The sequence below is a fragment of the Talpa europaea genome, assembly GCF_964194135.1.
Source record: "Talpa europaea genome assembly, chromosome: 9".
NCBI lineage: Eukaryota > Metazoa > Chordata > Mammalia > Eulipotyphla > Talpidae > Talpa > Talpa europaea.
In genome coordinates, this window is record NC_140076.1 from 23,948,044 (window position 1) to 23,972,304 (window position 24,261).

The 24,261-nt window shown below is 50.2% G+C and overlaps 1 protein-coding gene across 4 annotated transcripts; it reads right to left on the reverse strand.

Moving 5' to 3' along the window:
- Positions 1-10,150: 10,150 nt before the first annotated feature.
- On the reverse strand, positions 10,151-23,928 carry PABPC4 (poly(A) binding protein cytoplasmic 4; the record flags this gene model as incomplete). Of its 4 annotated transcripts, none has more annotated exons than XM_084242902.1 (15): positions 10,151-10,240; positions 10,442-10,572; positions 10,678-10,771; positions 11,803-11,930; positions 12,022-12,108; positions 12,595-12,714; positions 12,837-12,924; positions 13,276-13,548; positions 15,615-15,710; positions 16,282-16,419; positions 17,098-17,192; positions 17,553-17,692; positions 18,933-19,048; positions 20,910-21,103; positions 23,723-23,928. In XM_084242902.1, the coding sequence occupies 15 exons, from the start codon at positions 23,913-23,915 to the stop codon at positions 10,151-10,153; spliced, it is 1,983 nt and encodes a 660-aa protein (XP_084099028.1). The 4 variants fall into 4 exon arrangements, with proteins under 4 accessions (XP_084099028.1, XP_084099025.1, XP_084099027.1 ...); XM_084242899.1 differs by having other exon boundaries at positions 12,643-12,714; positions 23,723-23,915; XM_084242901.1 differs by lacking the exon at positions 12,022-12,108 and having other exon boundaries at positions 12,643-12,714; positions 23,723-23,915.
- Between the last annotated feature and the right edge of the window lie 333 nt (positions 23,929-24,261).

Below are 24,261 nucleotides of genomic sequence, written 5' to 3' on the forward strand. Positions count from 1 at the left end.
GCTGCCCTTTGCCTGCCTGGGGAAGGACTGTGATCCCCAGAGGAGCAAAGAACCTCAGGGTGTTCCATTTTCTAGTTTCCTCTGCTGTCTCCATGGGGCTTTCAGCTTTGAGACACAGGGCTGCAGGGGGTGGTCCAGGGGGCAGATGGGCAGCACAGATGCCATCTCTGGGCATCCCTTGCCCAGGGTGAAAATCAGTAATCAACCTGGATACTTTGTTGCCATGGGCTGTGCATAAGGCCTCAAAACCCTCAGCAGGGACTTCATTCAGACCATAATGAACTCAGCTTTTCCCTCCTGCCATGGTAAGGAGCCACCATCCCACCTGGAGCATGGCGCCTGGGCCACCTCTAACCAGGCATGGCGCTAGGGTGGCACTGTCGGGTCTGCTAGAGACTAGGAATGAAGAGCAGACTGGTCACCGAGGTCTTTGTCCCTTATGCCCAGGAACCCTGTCCTGTTTCCCTTAGGACATGTGAGCCACAGAAAAGGCTCCTATCTCAGGGGGAATTAGGTTTAGCTGGGTGGAGAGGTTCCCAGAAACCACCGTTCTTGGAACCACCGGCAGTTGGAGTGTTTATTTGATTTCTGACTTGCTAAGCCTATAATTTACCTGCTGGAGCAGACAGAGTCCAGCTGCCCAAACCCTGAAATACCGCGTCACTAAAAGCAGATCCTGGGTCCGCCCCAACCCACAGGCGCAGCCCAGGACAACCTCGGCCCAACGATGCTCAACTCTGGATTCCTGCTGTACAGCCCCAGGAGGGGCTCGGGAGGGCAGGCTGGCAGCAGGGCTGGGCTGGGGCACTGTTGTGGGACAGCAGCCGCTCCCCCCCACCTGGAGTTGGGAGGGACCCTGGAGCAGAGGAAGAGCAAGAATGTGCTGTCTTGGGGTGAGGGCTGGGCGGCAACCCCGGCCTGCGGAAGGAGTCCTGGCTGCAGTGGCTGAGGACAGGGCAGCGACACTCCCCTCCTTACCACACGGCCCCCATCCTGCTGGAGAGTGCTGGGCAACATTTCCGAATATAAACAACACCAGCGCCATTATCCTCAGTAATGCCAGTCTCATGTCTTGTTACCACGTTTGTCTTTACACGTAATAGATACTTGACGAAGTTAGGATCCTACTCTATGCACTGCCTGGTGATCTGTTTATGGTCTATCTCGACAATTTCTGTTATTAAATTCTCTTTTAAAACAAAATTTGTAGCAGCATCCCATCCCTTGTTTTTGCCTCATTCTGTGACTGCAAAAGCCAGCGCTCACCCTCCCATCCCCCAAGGGTGGCGGGGGGTCCCCACAACCTGACCACCCCAGCCACACCCCAGCATCAGGAAGGCAGGAAGGGACCACCCTGCATGGCCACCGGCCTGGCCATTGTCCCAGAAACCCTGGCCAGGCCCCTCACCACCGAGGCTCAGATCACTACCTGCGCAAGGGTCATGGGAGGTCACAGCTGGACCCAGGGGACCTTCTGAGGAAGGTGAGCCATCCCACCAGGTGATCCTTCTGCACAGCACAGGTGAGCCATCCCACCAGGTGATCCCTGCCCCCCACCTCCCCGGCCAGTCCCACCTTCCCAGGGCCACCAGGAAGAAGCACAATGACAAGACCTTTTCCCCTTGTTTCACATGGCGGGGTGATCAGCCCTTCCCCGCGGGGCCGCAGGCAGTCCTGCTCGCCTCCCCAAGTCACCCTGGCCGGCCAGGCCAAGCCCCTCACGTCTCTTCTCTCCTGGAGGTCATTCCGGTGGCTGGCTGGCATTCTCCTGGTCTCACTGCTGCCCATCCTGACAGCCGGGACTGACCACTACAGTGAGGAGCAAAAGTCCCTGCTAGGAGGGCTACAGGTGGGACAAGCCAGTCCAGGGAGCAGCCCCGGGAGCACCCCACTGCAAGCAGTGCCCCGTCTGGAACAGAACCTGGGGAGGGGGGCTTCCCTGTGGTTACTGGGACCACAGACCAACAGGCATCCCTCTCCCCACCAACTCCACCTGTTCTCAACCCCAAATGAGGGGACGGGCCAAGAGAACCAGCTCAGCAGCTTCTGTATATCAAGATAGTCCAGACAGAGCTACTGGCAGGAGCAGGGGAGAAAGTGGCAGCCCCGAAGGAGCTTTCTGGCGATCGAGGGGGCTCAGCCTCAGTACACGAGTGCGAGGCCAGCCTCGCGCCAGGCCCCACTTCCGGCTTGTTTCTTGGTGCTTGTCTCCCGAGCGCCAAGCCCCATGCGTGGTATGACTCTGCAGAAATACCACGTTTCAGGGGCCTCCGCTGGTGGCGCAGCGGTTGAGCACTGGGCTGCGAGGCTGTCAGCAGCCTCTGCATCACCGGTTTGATCCCCAGCCACCGGCGAGGGTCCCATATGGCGCGCAGACCTCTCCTGCCGCTCCTGCTGCTCCCCTTAGCAGTGTACTTCATCGGTCTGCCTGTTCTGTTCCCCGCTCTGGCTCTGGTGAATCCTCTCACCCTCCTGCGCTTACTGACTGTACCCAGTGCTTGTATAAATAAATAAATAAATCTTAAAAAAAATAAAAAGAAATACCACGTTTCGCTGGATGAATGATGAGTGAGTGGGTGACTGAGACCAACTACAGGTGCCCGTTAGACTCAAGACCGGTACGGGTGAGGACACCTCTGCTGCCCTGCAGGGGTCTGACAAGGGGGTGCCATTGGGACTCGGGCAGGTGGGGGGAAGCAGAGGGAAAGTGCCAGTGTTGCAGTAGGGAGGCCCAATCACAACTGCCACCTGCGAAGACACCTGGCACCTGACTGACAGGTAGCGGCACAAGAACTTAGGGTTTATTTTACCAGAACCGTCGAGGAACCACACTGGTGGGGGGAGTGTTTGGACGAGGAAGAGTCTGCAGCAGGTGGATGTGACATGTGGGTGATAGAGGAGAGGGGTCAAGGAGGATTTCTGCTCAAGCAGCGAGGCTCTTGTGTCATTGACCAAAACAGGCAGAAGGGGACGTTTGAGGGAGAAGAGCAGGAGATGATTGCGCAGGTGGGTCTGAGATGACCGTTGGATGTCAGGGGAGATGATGGGCAGGCAGCTGGTTGGATGGGAGCCGCACTCGGGAAGCCCTGGGGTGGGATGGGCTTGGCTGGGTGGTGGTGCTAAGTAGGGCAATACTGCCCCCTTGCGGCTAGCGGGGAACTCCAGGTGTGACCCTGGTTGGTGTTTTGGTCACATTGAGGGAGCTGCTGGCATTCAGTGGGAAGAGGATGGGAATCTAGACAATTGCCCGAGTCCCATCTAATACAGAAATATTCTAAATCCCCATAAGCTTCCAAGTACCGAGACAAACATTCACGTAGATGAGGAAAGTCTGTTCATGATTTGAACCTAGAACCTACGCCATTTTACGTAGAAATCCAAAGGCTTATTCTTTTTTTTTTTTTTAAAGATTTATTTATTTATGCATACAAGAGCTGGGGTACAGGCCAGAGATGCGGGGGTAGGGGGGTGAGAGAATCCACCAGAGACAGAGCTGGGAACAGAGACAGAGCAGGGAACAGAACAGAACAGCAGACTGACTGAAATACACTGAGGGGAGTAGTGGGCCAGTCAGGAGAGGCCTCCTGCGCCATGTGGGTTGCTCCGTGGCCAGCCAGGGATCGAACTCATGCTGTAGAGGCTGCGGATTGCTTCATAGTGCAGTGCTTAACCCTTTGCACCACCAGGGAGGCCCACAAAGGCTTATTCTTTACATTGAATTTTTCTAGAAATAGACCCACCATGTAAACTGTGGGGACATTTAATTTTTTTGTTTAGAATTTCCTCAGGAGTTTCACTGTGTCAGAAAATCCTGTTACAGTGACTCTGCTGACTTGCTCCGGCCAGAGGGGCACGTGTTTAAATCTTTTAATACATACTTGTGTACAAGAATTTAATGATTATTCTGTTATCAATTATATTCCTATCATTTTCCTTCATATTACAATCACAGCATAATGCTATTTTTTAAAATTATGTGTTGGAAGGATATATTACCTTCATTTTCACCTAGTAAAGTACTAATTCTAACAGGTGGGCACCAGGCTAATGGGTTAAGAAGCATCATGTAAAGAGTATAGAGAAGAAAAGGAAGGGTTGAGGGCCTTCCCAGTGGCGCAGGGGTTGAGCGCTGGGCTGTGAAGCTGCCCGCAGCCTCTGCAGCGCTGGTTCGATCCCTGGCCACAGGGTGAGGGTCCCACATGGCGCGCAGACCTCTCCTGCCGCCCGCTGCTCCCCTCAGCAGTGTACTTCGGGCCTTCTGCCTGCTCTGCTCCCCGCTCTGGCTCTGGTGAATTCTCTCACCCTCCCGCGCTTCTGACTGTACCCAGTGCTTGTATAAATAAATAAATAAATCTTTTTTTTAAAAAAGAGTCTAGAGAAGACAAGGAAGGGTTGAGCTTCGGGTCCGTCCAATAAGTTAGAGGTCGGGAGAGGAGGAGACAGTGAAATTGAGGAGGAACAGCCAAGAGTCTGCAAAGGCAACAGAAGAGGGAAGAGTCCGGCCAGCACGTGAAGAACCGGGCGCAGAAGAACGGGACTCAGCCGCAGCCGCGCTGAGATGGAAGGAGCGGAAGCCTGACCAGAGGCAAAATGGAGGCTGTTGGCCTCTGTGAGAAGAGCGAGATTTGTGGGGAAGAAAGTCCCTGGAGTGAGCCAAGGAAAGACACAGAGGTAGTGAGTCTACATAACTCTTAAGAAACTCTGCTGCAAAGAAAAAAGAGGACCAAACGAATTGGAGGGGTAGCTGGAGGGTAACACGGGGTCCAGGAAGAGGTACTAGATCCCTTGTGAGCTAACAGTGACAAGAGTCACCGGGAGGGGGCTGGGGTGCAGGGCAGGGGGGTGCAGTGGCCCAGGTGGAGCAGGCGCTGGGCAGCACGCTGGCAGGTGCAGATCTGAACGTAGGAAGACGCAGCAGCTCTCGCTCTGATTGCCTCCATTGGTCAGTGAGATCCGAGCATTCTCTCGAGCCTGATGAGATGGGAACACACACTAGCCCGACTAGCGTCGTGACCCTGTTGGTTTTCTGATTTCGACAACTCACTCTCATAATATCCCTGTTTTTGGGAAATAAACACTGAAATATCTGGTGGGAAGGTGCACAGGTCTCCCACGTGCTCCTAATGGCTCTCCCCCAAATATACCCAGCCTATAAATATGTCTGGAGAGAGTAGAAGGATCTGGAAGGATGCTCCCGTTCACCCTGTAAACAGCTGGTGAGTCTGGGCAAAAGGCACCAAAAGGTTCATGCGGGTTCCTTGCTCTATTCTTGTAACTTTTCGTAAGTTTGAAATTACGTAAAATAAAGTCACGAAAACAATAACACGATGCTGTAGCAGCAGAACCAAGCCAGGATGCTACTGGAACAAGCCCAGACACTCAAGCCACTCTCTCAGGAAGCCTTTCCAACTGACCTCAGCATGACCTGTTTGGAAAAGAAAGGTCGTTGGAGAGATGAAGAGCAGAGACAGGATGATTGCAGAAAAGGCCATGGGACGTGGGCGTTGTCCCTCTCGGGATGTCCTGTCATGTAAGAATGAACAAAGACCAATTGGGGTAGGGTGGCATTTTATGCTAATTCATGAAAAAATTGACAGATGAACAGAATGTTACTAGATGTGTATCACTGCACGGGAGCCAGGCTGTCTCAACGTTCCATTAGCTTCTCCTTATAATTTTGATAGTAAAAACACTTTTCATAATTTGATGGTGACACCACGTAATCTGTGTGGATTTACGTCACATTTCTGGGGAGACTAATAAAATTCTTTCAGTCAGAAAAAGGGTGGAAGTGGGGGAAGAGTAATTTGCTATTAATTGTTGGCCCTCCTTATCTATTAATCATATTTGACTGTCAATGGGGGGAGCATGGAATGTTTATCTAGTAGCTTATCTCCCTTATACTGTGAGTTACTGTATGAAGTATGGTCTCGAGGTAGTACAGGCAGCCTCAGAGTCTCAAGGCCTTTAGGTTTAAGGGACTCCGGCCAGTGTACATTTCTCACAATTAAACTGCCACAAGGAAGGTGTTAGCTTCTAACTCTGTTTATCAGGGTCCAAAGAATTCAAAGATGTGCCTAAATAGTTGTAAATTTAGACTAGTCAAAAGCTAATAGCAACTTTCAGTGGAATACAAACTGAATGTTAATTGGTACAAATTCCATTTGCTGCATTCTTTTGATCACTGAAATAAGACTTTCTACAAGAAAAAAGAGTTGTTTCCGAGATCACTGGACAATCATGTGACTGTCTATGGCTCTGTTTCCCAGAAAAACTGACCTAAACCAGCCAAAACCTGGAAAAATCAAGTAGTAGTAACATGAGTATATTTTTCAGAGATATGGCATAAAAGTCAAAATAATCAGCTAAGAGAAACAAATGCGGCAGGGCAGAAAAATGATGATGTTGGGAGAAGCGGAAGAATGTTGTGTTTTCTAACAGTTTACAGAATGAGTTTCTTTCAACTTTGTATAATTACGATTTTTATCAACATTTAAAAAAGTGGACTGAAGGGCCTCCCTGGTGGCACAAGGGGTTAAGCACTGCACTATGAAGCAATCCACAACCTCTGCAGCACAAGTTTGATCCCTGGATGGCCAGGGAGCAACCCACATGGCGAAGCAGACCTTTCCTGTCTCGCACGCTGCTCCCCTCAGCAGTGTGTTTCTGTCAGTCTGCCTGTTCTGTTCCCCACTCTGTCTCTGGTGAATCCTCTCTCCTTCCGCATCTCTGGCCTGTACCCCAGCTCTTGTATGCATAAATAAATAAATAAATCTTTTTTTTAAAAAAGTGGATTGAAATAAAAACAAGTGTGGGTAAGGTTCATTATGAATATTTAAGAAAATAAAAACACACAAGTGTTGACAGTATTTATCTCTAGATGAACTAAAGACAATGAGGAGAAAAAAAATTAGTTTTTCAGTTTTCACTTATACCCTGACAAACAGTAACTTTCGAGTGGAAAGGTAAGCGGAGGAAAAGGCTCCACTGCAGAACTGGACGTCCCCGCTGCCTCTTGGTGTCTATTTAAAGTGCAGATGGGGCCTCCCTGGTGGCACAAGGGGTTAAGCACCACACTATGAAGCAATCCACAGCCTCTGCAGCACAAGTTTGATCCCCAGCCGGCAAGGGAGCAACCCACATGGCGCAGCAGACCTCTCCTGACTCGCCCGCTGCTCCTGTCAGCAGTGTATTTCATCAGTCTGCCTGTTCTGTTCCCTGCTCTGTCTCTGGTGAATCCTCTCACCCTCAGTCTCTCTGGCTGTACCCCCGTTCTTGTATGCATAAATATTAAAAAAATAATAATACGAAATAAAGCGCAGATGGCAATAAGGGAGGTGGGGCCAGCAAGGGTGGCGGTACAGTTCTCCAGGGGTGTGTGAAACACCTGGAATTTGAAGATTGTTCTGAGATTACTTCCTACTCATCCTTACTTTACGGTCTGTGCAAAGAATGATCAGAAATCAAAGCTTCTAAATGGTTTCAACATGGAGGAAACCTTTCTTCAAATCCAATAGGTTCTCAGGTTTTCTAAATTTCAGCCCGCCACACCACCATCCCGGGCCTTCCTCAGAGCAATCCTTCCCCACCACCAGCCCGCAGCCATGCAGACCAGAGCGGTCCTCCCGACGGCATTATCTGCCAGACATACTTGGAGGCGCTGCAAGGGCTCCGCTATTTCGCAGCGGGATCTGAGCGCCCGTGACGTCCCCGAGGGAGCAAAAGCAGCTTGTGGCTCACATCCTCGGCCAGCACAGCCTTCTGAAGAAAAACCCTCCACTCGCCGTGCCACGCTGCGGCAGTTAGCATGCGGCAGCCACAGGGGTGTGTGAACAAAAGGACCTGCAGTACACTCGTCTCCCCTTCCCTTCTTGGACCTAATTCAGCCCCGGGTTACTGAGTCTCCTCGTTTCCCCTCTGCAGTCGTCCAACGAGGCCAAGAAAGCGCCAATCTGCCTGTTATCACCGGCCTGCTTCACATTCTCCAAAGAGCACCAGCGCTCACGGGACGGAGTGCCATTCCTTAGCTTGACAAAAGACCTTCATAACCCGAGGCCTGCACCCCCTCACCTCTTTTCCTACAGAGGTGAAATTTGCTCCCGAGTGCTAGACCACTTCATGACCAGGCGTTGGCTCCTCGCCATTCAAGCAACACCCTCACATTTTGGCTCTGCCTGGCTACCTCCTGGATCTTGGAAACGCAGCTCTGGCTTCAGCACCTCCAGGAAATCTGCCCCCACCTCTCCAGGTGGCTCAATCATGCCCAGAAACCCTAAGCCCAACCCTGGAAAACACCGTGGCATCACAGTGTCCACTGAGCCACAGTGGGGCTGTTTCCCCAACGCGCCAGCTATCCTGGAAATCCCTACCACTGAGGGGCCAGGGCTGCGGCATTTATGAATGGGCACGATTTTGGAATGAGGTCTATCCCTGTTACAGACCTCATCTTCTGAGTCCAGGGTCAGAAGGCCTCTGGAAAACACTAGAACCAGCAGAGCTGGTAGGTAAAAGGCTTCATTCATAGGCAGAGGGGGGAGGAAATTCCCACAAAACAGCCAGCTTGGGTCCCCACGCAGCTCATTCTGCTCCCAACCTCCAATTTCACTCAACTCCAGCTCCGCCTATGAAGACACCTGCCCTGCCTAACAGCAGCTCACCCGCGCAGAGCATACTCTTGGTGGCTGCCATCTTCATCCCAGGCTCTGGGGCTGGAAGCCCAAGGCCCCCACCCCTTCACCAGGCAGAGCAGAGGCAGTCGCCGTCGGGCAGAACTAGGTTGGAGGGGCAGCCAGACATCAGCAGAAAACGCCAGAAAATGGAGGACTCTAGATTGGGTCCTTAAGACCTACTAAGGTAAGAACAGACTGAATGGGGAAGGGGGACGATTGCCAGAAGTAAGACAGAAGAACAGTCCAGGGACACCCCTCACACTCCAGGGGAGAAGCGAGTGACTGGAGGACAGGTAGCCTGCTGCCTCCCACCTGCCACTGGTCTCTGCATCTAAGCTGCAGGAGTCGGGAGCCTGGCCTGCTGACCTGCCTGCAGGATCAACTGGGAAATGAGCACCCACCAACACCCCCAAGAGGAGAGGGGCCGGGTGCGCGCCGCTCACCACACATAACCCCACCTGCATCCCAGATTCTCCTGCTCGAGACCCCAGGGCTGCTCTGATCAGACTTCCGTTCCCTGTAAGGTGAACGGGCCTCTGGGGTCCCCCTGATGAGTGCCATGGAACAGGGCTCACACCTTGCGCGCCCAAAATAATCTGCCAGTAACCGTCAGAAGTTATACAGAGCTTCATCTGACCCTATGTACATCTTACAATTACTTCCAGTGAAAACAGGGATTTATAGAACAGAAGTACTGTCAGAGTAAAGCAGAAAGAGATGAAGTTTTGTGGAGTTTTTTTCTTTATTGAGAAACTTAAGACTTGGGTACATCAAATAAAACCAATTTCTAGGGGACAGAAATCAAAACCCACAATAGAAAAAAAAAAGTTAACACTATCTGGGCCATCGAAGAACCCAGAGAATATATTCTTTTAATTGAAAAATTCTAGGTGCTTTCATAATTGACCTTTTGATACAAAATGACCTATTAAATTTGTAATTGTGGTTCTTGTGTTGAGGTCCATAGGACAAGCTAGGAAGTCTTCAAACCTTTGAGCTGAATTCCTGGAGGGGCTATTTGGCTTCTGAGTCCTAGAAGAAAAGCACCACCGTTAACAATAAGAGAACTTCAGAGTCACCCCAATCTCTGCAGTCTTTCACCTCAGCACACTGACATTTCAGGCAGGAGATTTCTCCTGGAGCTGATGCTATATATCGTAGGATTTTTAACAGGATCCCCAACCTCTAGCCACTATAGCCCCAAGTCCAGAAGTTGACTGCACCACACTCTGTAATTACAGGGGGGGCAAGTCTGTCTCTCCCACGGTGACACCACCGCTGTGTCCCCACAGATAAGCAGTGGCTGCACACACAGCTGACCTCACCACCCTCAGGCCAAACCAGGAGGCAGCCTGTCCACGTTATCAGGGGAACTGGCAGAAATATGGCTGCGTATGTTGCTCCTAACCATTCAAGAGAACATTTACAAGTCAAAACCATTACAGAAAACAAAAATAGTCACACATACGGTTCTTCCTTGTCTAAGAGGTAGCAGCAGCAACAGCGCCCACCTTCTGGGCGGCTTCTTTCTTGGCATGGTGAGCCTGCAGAACTGCCACAGCTTCATCCACCTGGGAGAGACCCCCAGGGGTCGGTGACGCGAGACAAGTTCCCCATCTCCCACCCTGCCCTGGCGAGACAAGTCCCCCACCTCCCACCCTGCCCTGGTGTCCAGGCCCAGTGTTGTCTTCGCCTGGTGCTGACCACTCTCCCCAGTGCCCACACCTCAGCAGCCCTCCGGAGCAGCGCTGCGGCTGCAGGGCCCCGCTCACCTTGGAGCGGAGAGACTCGGGGGACTCGAGCATGTGCAGCAGCTCCGAGTTGTCGATCTCCAGCAGCATCCCCGTGATCTTCCCCGCCAGGTTCGAGTGCATCGTTTGGATGAGCGGGAACAAGCGTTCTCCTGCGGGAAGACACCCAATCAAAATCCAAGTGGAGTCTGAGTAATAGACTGGTCAGTACCAGCTTCTGGTGCCCTCCTTTGCCAGCATGTGAGGGGGTCACTCACCCAGCATCTGCTTCTGTTCCTGGGGGGGTGCCGCGGCCAGCATGGAGGCGGTCAGGGGCTCCTGCCCCTGCACATGAACAGCAGGCTGGGCTGCCTGGGAACCAGGAGAGGCAGTGGGTTAACACCAAGCAGACATTTGACAATGGTCAAGAGCCTGACTGTCCAACATCTGAAAGGCTAAGAGGTTGATGGAGATCGTGGGCCCTGAGGGGGTGAAGGCCCAAGAGTGGTATGGACATAAAAACATCTCCAATTACAATAGAAGCAGATTGCTGCTGGAAGGAAAGATGAAATGAATAGAGAAAACAAATGTATGATGCTGAGCAATCATCTCTCAAATCAACTTACTCAAGGTTACAATGATTGTAATTTGCCCAAGGATATCCAAGAATTCAAAGCCTTGTTAATAAGGCTCTGGAACACTTTTTTTTTTGTAGGATGAATTCAAGACAGACTGGGGCTCAGGGCGTGACTACTCAAACCTTTTAACTCCATCCCACCTTTCTGTAGCACACACCCGAGACCTGTCACACATGCCACGCCGGTGCCAGTCACAGCCCTACGTAGGCAAAAAACATGGTACTGAGCATCAAGTTCTGGGACATTACCAACTTGGGGTGGGGCAGCAGCTCAGGGGCCACAGGCTGAGTGTGGCTCCTCCACAGCCAACTATTACTGAAGTTGGCAACAAACTTGCTGCAGCTCAGCTTGCCCCCACGAGGGGCACAGGTCTAGAGACAGCAAGCCCTAGTGTAGAAAATCTGACAGCTGGCTCCAACTGAACATTCTAAAGCTGAACTTCTCATCTGTGAGATCATCTTGCAGAACAGCTTAGGATCAAGGATGCCGGTGGACGAGCAGTGGACGGAGGCTCGGAGGGCCAAGTGAGCAACGTATGAGTAAAAGCAAAGTAGGAAGCTATGGTCCCCTCTGGGGCACTTTGGAGTCATCTGCTCTTAGAACACTTCCAAGCCCCTGATGTCCTGAGTATCTCCAGGGCAGTGTCACCACACAGGACGCAGCCCCAGGACACAGAGCAGGCATTCAAGGAATCACAGCAGAGCGTCTTTTTAATCAGGCGGGGTCGGAGGAGCCCCTTGTAGCATTCTGCCCAGCGGACCTCACCTGCAGAGGCTGTATGGCAGGGTGAGGGCTGCGGACACTGGAGGTATATTTGTAAGGTGTGACAGCCCGAGGGGCAGCGGCAGCAACAGCAGCACGAGGTGCTAAGTTCTGCACAGCTGTGGGAACACCTTAAGGAAAGAACAAATAAAATTAAATCCCATCAGTCTGGGCAAAGACCCGTCAAATCCCCTTTCCCCATTCTTGTGCATCCAATACCACCTCCAGACTGGCAGCTGTCAGTCAGCCCTTGCTGGGCGGCACCAGCCCCACCAAAGTCCATAGCCAAGCGGTCCGGGCACTCAGACCCTACAACAGACCAGCAAATGCACATCAGTGTTGGCAGCAGATGTCCAACTGGTCACGTCCCACGGAAGAAGAAATTCCAAAGCATGGCCACACAACACACCACACACGGGGTCACTACTGCTACTTTCCAGGAAGAGCCGACAGATAACATACAACTCTTTTCACCTCTCAGCGTACAGGACAGTCTGTAAAAAACAGTTTTCTTGCATCTCCAACCCCACCAAAGACGTCTCTGCAGTCATCTGGCCAACAGACTTCTACAATTAACCTTTTCCATGTGAGTGACCACTGGTTGAGCCAAGATCTTAGAAGTAGTCAGCACTCCTAGAACTCCTACCGTTTCCGCTCCTACATAAGCATACAACTAAGACTGCAGAAGCAGGACTGGAAAATCAGGAACCGAACAAACTGACCAACTCTGGGCAGAGCCTAGTCAACCTGGCCCCCTCCTCCCCGGGCCACGCTTCTCAAGGCCAGTTTGCTCACCGACTCTCTGAGCGGTAGTAGGGAGGCCACGAGAGGCCGGAGCATTACCAGTTGGAGCCAGATGGCGAAGCGTTGGACGAGGCCCAGACTGGCGGATAGCACTTGGCATTCCTTGGAAGCCTGGAAAAAAAGACAAGCATTGCACCTCAGTGATAACAATGTGCACCAGGATGCAGGCTGTGCCTCAGAGCAGAGGGGACAGGCAGGCACGGGCGATCACATCACTGTCCCCCATGACTTACCTTGAGGTCTCCCACCTTGCTGCCAGCGTGGATTAGGCCTCATCTGTGCTAGCTGGTTAGGCGTGTAATATGGAGGTCTTCCCTGAGCCTGCAAGGAAGAACACCCAAGTCCTTTTATTTTAAGGACATGAACCCACAGAGAGAGCTATCTCATGCCACCACTACCAAGCCGAGGCTAATTATTTGGCATGAGGTTCTCTCTACTTAAAAGCTAGTGGGAGAGAGAGTCATTTAGTAGGGATACTTTCCTATTACCCACGCCACTGCATCTGTGAGTAGCGGTGTACGAAACAGTAAGTCCTTCAGCATTTTACTTAAAAGGATCCTAAACTGTGACGTTCTAGAACTCCATTATTTAAAAATCCCCCGCGCCCCAGGACTGTAAGGACAGCTGTCATTCGGCAGGTTCCAAACAGCCGTGCGTGTACAGAAGACCCACCTGTGGAACTGCTGGCACAAAGTAGCCACCAGCAGCAGGCTGGAACTGATTCAGGATGGCACTGGCAGGGAGCGCTCTCATCCCAGCCACCCTCTGCATGTACTGGTTGGTGAGGTGAGCCTTTCTCTCTTCCTTCCTCTGGGCCAGAGCAACATACAGTGGCTTGGAACCCACAATGCGTCCATTCATCTCAGTGACTGCCTTGGTGGCCTCTTCGGGAGAGGAGAAGCAGACAAAGCCAAATCCTTTGCTTCTTCCCTCCTCAAGCATTACCTACGAAAAGATGTTTGTGTCGGGGGACAGCTACAGACAGGCAGTGGAGAACCTGGGTTCTACTGCAGGAGTTACCAACTCTAGGTGAGGGCTCTCACTCATGTCAGGATGTACCCAGACCAATCAAGTCACAACCTCTAAGGACCTAGGCATTCTTTTTTAGACCCCTGGGTGATGCTAGTTCCCAAGTATGATGACATGGCTGTCAAACTAGGAACCTGAGGATGACACCTGGAACCACATACCCTCAATGGAGTTGGACAGCAGTGTCAATCAATTTCTTTGCAAAACTCATCTGCCTGAGAACTTGGTGAGCAAGACTTGAGTAAGCTTACGTAGCAAGGTTACACTATGCTTTTGAAATATCACAGGGCAGGAGTTCTAAAGCCACTGACCACCACCATTTCTTTAATGGAATAGCAGAAAAATGATCAGCTGGATTCTAGTGCCAGCTCCCGGCAAACTTTAAGCTATTTAACATGCACAAGTCCCTTGCCTGCCCTGAGTCTCAATGTCTTAGACAAACAGCTCCAGAGCCACACCCTGTCTGGCTGGTCCTTTTTCAGTTTGTCATTCACAAATGGCGTTTCCTTCACCTGAGCAGCTTATTTACTACTTTCCCTCAACCATCTCCCTCAGAAGCATTGTCAACAACACGACTATGTGCATGGCAATTGTCTGTCTTAGCTACTGTCACAGAAGTGAAGCTGTGTATCAACCTGACCAACTTCCTACCAATGAGGTGGGCCAGTAAGGTGTGTGGAAAGAATGTAATGTTATGATCTTGAAAGTAGTACCTTTAAACCTTCAAATAAGGTTCTTTTTTGCTCTCTTCTTGCAAAATGCCCACTTGACTTCTCTGCTAGTAAGCTAGACTCTCATCCTTGCACTGATGGAGGCCAGTCAAGAGGTGATAAAAACAAAGAGGTGATTGGGGCCTCTCTGTTGGCTCAGGGGTTAGTCTCAGTGCAATTACCATGGCCTGAGTTCAATCCCCCGCCAGGGAGCCAGCCCATATGGTGCAGCAGGCCTTTCCTGTCTCACGTCACGACTCCCCTCAGCAGTGTATTTCAGTGGATCCACTCGTTCTGCTCCCCACTGTCTCTGGTGAATCCTCACCCCCCACACCCCTGGCCTATACACCAGTTCTTGTATGCATAAATAAATAAAAATGAACCTTAAAAACAACAACAATAAAGGGGTGAAGAACTGGGGAAACCACACAGGGCAGCCTCTGGTCAACCCCCTAACTACTGTCCTTGTGATGATGCTCCCAGGTGGCAAGTGACTTAAGCTAAGAGCTAAGGCAGAATCACCCAGTCTCTACCAGCCCACCCAAGCTCCTTTCACCTGTAATACTGTGGCATCCACTGCACCTCTGCTAAACACAAACGACTAGTCTCTGCATCAGGACGTGACCCAGGACTTTCAGACCTGAAGTGCAGTTCACCATCCTCATTTAAGCAGCATTCTCATGCGCAAGTACGCAAATTCTTTATCTTTAAAACGGGGTTCATACCCTAAGTTGGTTGATAATAATTAACAGAGAAAATCAAGCAAATGATGCACATAGAAAAACTTTCTTCTCTTCCTAATTTTAAGATAAGGATGCTCCCAGCCTCAGCTCTAAACTCAACACCTTTATTCAAGGAGAAACTGTGGCAGAGTTGTAGAGACAGGCCCCAAGAAAAATGGAACACAACCCGTCTGGATTTGCTCTGCTCATTCTGTAGCACCATCTGTCCCCACACCAGCACAAAGCAGCTAAGAATGGGAAAGATTCAGGTGCTTTGGGAGGTTGGCAGGGAAGGACTGGGTCAGATTCATGCCCATACCCCAGTGCTTGGTAGCCCGAACAAGGTGAACCTAAGGAAATGTCAGTCTCCAACACGTACGGCTCAGGTGAGTAAACCAACACCAGGAAAGAATCTGCTCTGTTAATGAGTGTTCCTTTTTGAAATGAACGCAATTTAGATTCCACTCCAACAAAACAAAGGTCACTAGACCTCTAAATAAAAGGACACTGGGACTACACTTAACACCAAAGCTTAGTAAGAATAAAATACCTTAGCACTAGTGATTGATCCAAAAGGTGAAAATTCTTTCCTTAACTTCTCATCATCAATCGTGTCATCCAAGTTTTTAATGTAGAGATTCACACCCTGAAGAAGAATCACTGTTAATTGTACTTTTACAGGTCCTATATCCCCTAAGACAGTGGTTCCCAAAGTAGAATCCCACACCAGCAGAGTCAGAATCTCTGGATATTTTTTTAGAAACACAAATTTTCAGGTCTGAATCCAAATCTAATGAGTAAGAAATTCTGGAGCCCAGCCATCCAAGTTTATTTTAACAAGTCCAGCAGATGATTCTGCTGCATAATCAGTTAGCAGACAGCCGCCCGAGACGGACAGGACCACTACAGTCACACACAGTCACCTGCCCGCACAGCCGTTCGGCTGACCACTGACCCACCAAGCAGAGCTTTTCTCACCACCACTCCCAACAAGGCGGTATCATTTAAGTGAAAGGAACCCACACAACAAAGAACAGACTAAAAATAAATGAATAAACTGTTGCTCTTTTTCTCTAAGCACTGCTATGATTTCATGATTTTGAGAAGTTGTAAGAGCAGATTCCAAGTCCCCGGGGAGAGACTGCTGAACTTTATGGACACTCTGCTAATATTTCATAGGAATCCCCCACTGGTAGGCTGTGCCAAGATGCCCTCACCTGATAACGGCTAATTCTCTCTTGTTTCAGCTGTTCAAATTTCCGTTTTAACTCGGCCTGCCGTTCCACTTTCTTCTGTGCGCGGCCTACAAATATGACTTTCCCACTGATTTCTTTTCCATTCATCTCTTCCACGGCCTAAAGAGGAAATAATGCATGTCTTTCAATGAAGATGCACAGGTAGGGCCCTCACTCTGGAGGTCTGCAAGCCCCACCAAATATTCTAGGAAAAAGAAATCTTCCTTACATTGGGCTTTTAAAAAACACTTTTATTCTGTCTATCAAGTATAAGCAAATCCAAACTTCTCCAGCAGTAAAATCAGATTAATATTTAAATGGTTACTGGTCCAGATAACAGGAAAAATATTAGTACAGTCATATAAATACAAGCATGGTAGACATGAGCGGAGGTTGATCATCTGGTTGACACTAGATGTTTAGGTCCTTCTGTGGGTGCTGTCAAGGATGCTAACGGTCTAGAACAATGTTTCACAAGAAGATGCTGTGAGCTGTCAAATTAGCAACTCTTGGGGCCTTAAGAGTGGTCTCGCCTATGAATGGGAACCAACACCTGCCCTATTCTCTTAACAGATGAATAGCTGATATGACAGGTTATGTGCCAAGTGCTCTGAAAATAGTTCAGTGATTTATTAACATGTGAACTCCCTTAGGAAAACAATTCCAGAGTACAGGAACTGAGCGTCACTACTAGATATGCAGACAACTCCAGTTCCACTCAACTATGTGCTAGCAAGGCCTTGAACACACCTGGGGCCACTTCCTACCAATTTTTCCCCACCCTCGTGGTACTCTCACCTTATTGGCATCCTCGTGTTTTTCGTAACTCACAAAGCCAAAGCCTTTGGATTTCCCACTGGGATCTCTCATCACCTTGACACTTAGGGTCTTACCTATTACCAAAGGACAGAACTATTAGTAACACCATCTCCACCACAGCACAAGGAGAAGGTTTCCTCTAGGAACCCACGTGAAGTAAACCTCTTGTGGAACCCAGAGGGACTCTATAATTATGAAAGAGGCATGGGACTGGCCTTCTAATTCTGACCAAGTTGCTGAGGCAGCCTGGGGATGGGACAAGGCAGAGTGAAGCCAGGCGCCTGGAGTCTACTCCTATCTACCCTGTGACCTCTGCCATGCAAGATTTTTTACTTCTGGGTCTAGGTGCTCTCGTCCCTCAAATAAACACAAGTAGATGAATTCCAGGTGGACTATAAGAGGGGACACACTTGGGGCAAAGGACCCTGACGTACCAAACTGGCTGAATAGCTCTTTGAGACTCTCATCATCCACCTCTTCACCAAAGTTTTTGATATAAACGTTGGTAAATTCCTTGGCTTTGGCTCCAAGCTCAGCTTCTCGTTCTTTTCGAGACTTGAATCTGCCCACAAACCTAAAAAGAAACCATGAAAAGCAGCGATCACCCGGAGGAAAAAAACATGATTTCCAGGGGCCCAAAGGAATACAAGTTAAAGGCTGACAGGAGAGGTTAAAACACACAAGTTCCCATCCAACCACCAAGAGAGCAAGCTCAGAGGTATCCCAACTCCCCAGCAGAAAGAGAAAGAGGCAGGACTGTCTGTCCTGCAAGACCAGCCCCAGGGCTCCTGGCTCAGACCAGGGCTACTCCTACCACGTCACACTGCCTTCGTGAAGAAACCTGGTGACCATGTTTTAAAACGTTCATTTCTGTGCATCTATGTAAATGCATAGAAAAGGTCTGGAAGGATACAAACCAAACTGTTAACAGTGGTTAATCTTAAAGAGTGAGGTTGTTGGGCGTGAACTAAATAGCCTTTGCTTTCTCACTTTATTCATTTTGTTGCTGTTCACACAGGAAAATGCATCCATGTCGAAACTTCTGTACTTCTTTCTAGTGGGAGATCTGACTGGAGCATTACATAGCCTTACTGCAACCCATCTCCTGGCTTGTTCAGCACCACAAAGGGCAGAACTGATTTGTCCTGAGCGTAGTAGCCAAAACCTAATGTCCGTTCTTCTCTCCTTGCACTATTTAGCTGAGACCCCCTTTGCTCTATTCTGCGAGAACCACACCAAAGCCACAAGGTCTATCATGAAGAGTGTCCGCTGCAATAGGATGAGATTTTTCATTGTAACCAAATTATGATGGTGAAGTCAACTTTTTATTAGAAGGCCACTGAGTCAAAAGGTAGCGAAGTGGAGACCTGGGGACAATTTGGCATCAACCACTAGTAAGTGACCCCACAAACAGGCCGGAGTCGCAGGAAAGCCAAGGTCACATAGCTAGCATACAGCTCCTGGTCAGTCCAGGGCCCTCTCCACTCTGCCGCCGGCCAAGACCCTTGCTCAGAGTAGGCTTAGAGCTGCCTTCTAGCCAGCCCCAGTTGCCAATGCTCACAAAACCCACGGACAGATGCTTTTAAGGGAGAGGCGGCAGGCAGGCCATGGCTTGGGCAGGGAGCCCACCTTGGCGAGTCAAAAGGGCTGCCACGGCTCGGGCAGGGAGACTCACCAGCCCTGGAGTGGAGAGGTAGGAGCAGGCCACACTTGGGCCGAGAGAACCAGTAGCCGCCTTGTGTGTGCCAGTTAATACCGAGGTGGGGCCATGGCTGGCTCATGCGATGGCTGTTGCTCCGGACTGGGACACTCACACTTTGCGGTCATTGAGGAGCATGCCGTTCATCTTCTCGATGGCCTTGTCGGCAGCCTCTTGGGTCTCGAAGTGGACAAAGGCATAACCCTTAGAGCCGTTCTCATCACACACCACCTGTCAAGACAAGGCGGGCCACTTTAGAACCTGTGGCCAGCTCTAGAGATGCTACAGCCACGTGATCTCCAAGTCAGGGCCTCCCGTGTCTGAGAGGCCTGCAGCTGACCCGGGGCAACGAGGCAGGAGCGACCAGGACAGGCCTCAGCAGTGCAGGCAATAAGCCTTATTTGGCAGCACATGCACACCAAAAAGGAGAAATGCCTGTTCACAAGTTTTTATTCCTATTGTTTCCGGCTTGGAAAAAATCCTCCTTGTGCCAGTGATGTGTCACCTCCTTCCCACATGGTGTGGCCACTGGCTGTGAACCCAGGTTACATCAGAAAAGGTTAAGTGGGCTATTCCCAGATTGCAGTCTTTCTCCCTCAGGAAGACAACCCCAGGAACGCTGATGTATTTTGTTTTTAATTCAGACAAAGCTTTTATCTGTGATTCTTTCTCCTCAAGTACAGTATTGTGATCACTTGGATGATACGTACGTAGAATGTAAACAGTAGAATGTAAACAGAATCGGCATTCTCTCTATGCAGCCACTTGAGGTCTTTTAAGAACTTTCTCTTCTATGCAGCAATAACACAGCACTCTATTATCCTTTTAGCAAAGCACATGTAATCACCACCATTCTCTTGATTCCCATTTGCCTCAAGACATCTGGTGAGCAGGGACCCCAAGAATCCAATGATCCAATGACTCAATGTACGTAACTTTGTATCTAGTTGTATTTACATATAGGAACAACATGGTGCTGATGAATTCTTAGGTGGTAGTGACTACTCATCCTGTCTAGCCCAGCTCTGGAAAGCTCTGTATAGTGATATTTCCATCAGGATTACTGCCTGTGGCAACTACTGGCAATCCACAATGGGAAATGTATACAGATCTTCTGCTTGACACCACTTACCTCTCAACAGTTCATCCTGTTTGACTTTCAGAAAATAATATCTTTGAGTGATAGGGAAAAAAAAGGGGAGGTGGGAGAGGTTGCAGCAAGCAAAGCTTTTCTAACACTTGGCACAGCACCACCAACTAGCAATGCTCCCCAAATGACCACTAACCACTATTACAGGCTGCCTCTATTCCAAACTGCTTCATTAAAAAAGGTTTAGTGATCTGGGTGCAAAACCATGGTGCTGCTTCAGAAAAAAGAACCATTTTCCAAACCCACAACAAAATTTCATTTTATTGTGGAGTCAAATATGTAAACCAACACCACAACACAATTCTCCACATAAAAAGATGCATGGAGGGCTCCCGTGGGGGCGCAAGGGGTTAAGATGCAACCTATGAAGCTATCCGCAGCCACTGCAGCACTACTTCGATCCCTGGCCAGCGAGCTACCCACATGGCGCAGCAGAACTCTCCTGTCTTGCCCGCTGCTCCCCTCAGTAGCGTATTTCAGTCAGTCTGCCTGTTCTGCTCCCCACTTTGTCTCTGGTGAATCCTCTCACCCCCCTGCACCTCTGGCCTATATGCATAAATAAATCTTAAAAAAAAAAAATGCATGGAGAAGAGAGTAGACTTATGCTTCTAGAATGACTGAGTACAGCTTCCTGGAGGCCAGAGGCCTGGTCTAGTCCTCCCCCTCCCCCAAAGAGAAACCTTTTGATGCCTTCCACAGCTAGAAAACAGGAAGGATATTTCAGGCAGAAGGAAGAATAAACAAAGAGACCAAACACCTGCTAGTTATGCCAGGCTGTGGCACAAGATTATTGACAGGGAACATTTGACTTCAGAGCCATTTCCAGCATTTTGAAAATTATCATACCCCATTTACCAATTCTGAGGCAATTGTCTATTTAGAATTTATCTTGTTTTCAAGATTCAGTAACTATTCTGCTGAAATAATTTAGTCAATGTTTACCTTGCAGGACAGAATGTTTCCAAAAGCAGAGAAAGTGTCATAAAGTGCCTTGTTATCTATAGATTTGTCCAGGTTCTTGATGAAGACGTTTCCCACACCAGATTTTCTCAAAGAGGGATCCCTCTGAGACCACATGATACGAATTGGCTTTCCCTTAATCACATCAAAGTTCATGGTGTCCAAGGCTCGCTCAGCTACAAGAGAGAAACATTTCGGTCAAGGATATACAACGTCACTTTGTTTGAAACGGTCACCAGTGCCAGGAACTCCAGGACTTTTCAAGGTAATCTTGCCGATAAGAAGAAAACTATCAAAATGAAAGGGCAGCAGATTCCTCTAGCCCACAGAGCCGGAGAGGGTAGAGTGAGTTCTAGCCAATCCCTACTTCACAGGGTCTGCATGCCCACTGGAAGAGGGACTTTGGTGGGGATAATCTAAATGGCATCATGGCACCAACTTAAATAATAATACCTCACATTTGCCTAAGCTTTATCATTTGTACAAGACTTTACAGCCTGTCACCCACTGACTCAGGGGGGCTGGCTGAAATACATTCTTTAAAAAAGAAATAGTTATGTGTAGCATGACTAGAGTTACAGGTAGTTTACAGGTAATAATTAAGAAACCAACACCAGATTTCCATATGGTATTGCATCAGTTATCAACCAACTGTCCTTTAGTCTACAATTCATCTATATAAAACAAAGGACAAAAACCTATGAGTAAAAATTGCTGCTGTCCCTAAATTCAGCAATCTCTTGTATTTTCAATTACTAAGAACAGTAACTGACTTAAACAAAAGCCTCAATTATCCCAAAGATACTAATGGTCACACATGCAAATGTTCTCTCCATCTATTACCAGGTCAAGGATGAAATCAAACCTATGAGCCTAGGAGGGCAGTGCAGGCAGGACCTACAAGTAGTGACTCCAGGCCTTCTAAACAGTCTGAGTTCTAGGCAACTCCAGGACTTCAAATGTTGGGGTGCCCAGCCAAGGTCTCCATCCAGTGCCTTGAGATGCTTCCTTGGCTTCCCAAATAAACCATGTGTGCACCAGAAATCACTGAAGGGACCAGAAGCTACTGTATCATTACCTGCCAGGAGCACACAGTTCTCTTGCCTGGTAGTGACAAGGACCTGGAGTTGGTGGCAATTCCGTGACATCACCTAGAATCATCTCTGCAAGGGGATGATGTAGGAGGGAGATTCTCCTGCCTCAAGGCACCATCTCCCTCAAAAAGGGACAAAATTCCACAACTCTGTCCCGCCACAAGTTCTGTTGGCTGGTCAGCAAGGGAGTGTCCTGTCCTTGTTTCCAATCAGTTCCATTTAGACGGGGAGGTGGTCAGGGAAAGGGGAACGGGGCAGATCCAAGTTGGGAAAAGCCCAGGTACAGAAGAGCTCAGTTGTGATGGCTATCTGGGACCCCGAACTCTGCCCATTTATTAGTGAAGGTTCCCACTACAATGCAGCGCCTTGTCTATTTCCAGACAAGGCTACAGAAGGCGAGTCAGCTTAGTCTGACCAATCTGGCCGCACGTATTTATAGCAGGGAGAGGTCCTGCAGAGGTATGTGTTGGCAGACACACAGACCAATGGCTTTAGCTCCTATCGCTAAGTGACAGGATTTTTGTTCAGAAGAGTCAAGAAGGTAGGCAACAGCTAATGTATCTGCTGCTGCCTCTGAAAAGGCTCTGCGGCTAGAGAGATGCACAGACCCTTCTGTCTCAGTCCAAGTCTCTGGTCTCAGCTGCATTCTGGGCAAGTAACATTCTCTGTGCTTCGTGGTGAACAAAGTGGGGACAAAAATAGGGACCTGGAGATCCTCTGCCACAGAATGGCTTGTTTCTTTCTGGCAGTAATGGTCTCTACAGTTGTTCCCTTTTAATCTGGAGTCACGTGCAGCCCCTGATTAGGTTTCTGCTGGCCTCGCTCCTGCCCCGCCTGTGGCATACCTTCTCTGTGCTCCAAGCTAAGGCCCTGATCTGAGCTGGCAGGGCACCGCATGGGCAGTCCCAGCTTAGTCTCCAACTGTGTGCAGTTCCTTCTCCTCAGGAGTCCTATTTTCTTCAGATGGGATGAAGGGAAGGGTTCTGACAAGTGACAGCACCTTCCAAGGTGAAGCGGCCGACCATCCCCACCAGGCTAGTGGTGTCCCCAGGACTACCTGGATACTTCGCCATGGTCCAAGGCCTCATCCAGAGCAAAGAACGCCTTCTCAAGTTTACAGCAGACTGCTCCTGCTGCTGCCTACCTGGCCCGAAAGATCCTTATCAGCCACAAAATCAGACTTAGTCTGGGGTAGGGGAGGAGCAGCAGCTTTGCCAGCTAAAATTTCTGCAAGAATCGTGTTTCCATCATCCTGCTTTTTTTGGCAGACCAGATGGGCAAGAGCCCATCCATGCCCACTGACCAGGCAAGGGTATCCAACAGCCCAGCCCACTGGGGCAGGAAAGCAAGCGCCCGCGCGCGCGCGCGCACACACACACACACACACACACACACACACACACACACACACACAAATGGCAGTGACTTCCCTCTGATCCTGTTTTAGCCTCCTTGGGTTCCAACACACAGCCACCACTGATTAGCCCAAGGTCACCCAGTTAGCAAGTGGTGAAAACAAGACTGAAACTCCCGTCATCTGATGCCAGGAACGGCGGTTTCAGCCCCTGCATCCCAGCATGGCTCGTGCGGCAACGTGTTGCCGGGATGCCCCCTCCAAGGGGCTGGGGACCCGCTTAGAGGGCGACTGCCAAGATGGGGGGGCGGGGAACCCCACGAGCGCGTGCACACAGCCCTACTCACCGTCAGCCGGCTGCTGGAAGTTGACGTACGCATAGCCCAGGGAGCGGCGGGTGATCATATCGCGGCAGACCCGGATGGACAGCACAGGCCCCGCAGGGCTGAACTTTTCGTACAGCATGGCCTCGGTGACGTCCGAGTGCAGGTCGCCCACGTACAGGGAGGCCATGGGGTAGCTGCTGGCCGCAGCGTTCATCTCCCCAGCCCCCACCACCCCGAGGCCCGCCAGGAGGACTTCTTATCGGGCCCACACAGGAGAAAACGGGCTGCGGGCGGGGCCGGGCCGGGCCGCGCGGCTCACAGGTGGCAGAGGCCCGGAGGGGGCCCGGCGCCGGCTGGGGGACAGGGCCGGAAAGAGGCGCGGGGGGCCGGGCGGCCGGAGACCGCACACCCGCAGACAAAAGGCTCTCAAAAACAATATGGCCCTCCCGGGAGTTTGTCTCTTCCAGCCGTCCGGGTCTGAGGCGCCCAATTTCAGGGGAGGGGGGGAGGTTAAAACGGGGAGTCCCCACGCGCCTGACAGGAATTCTCCCGGCGACAGC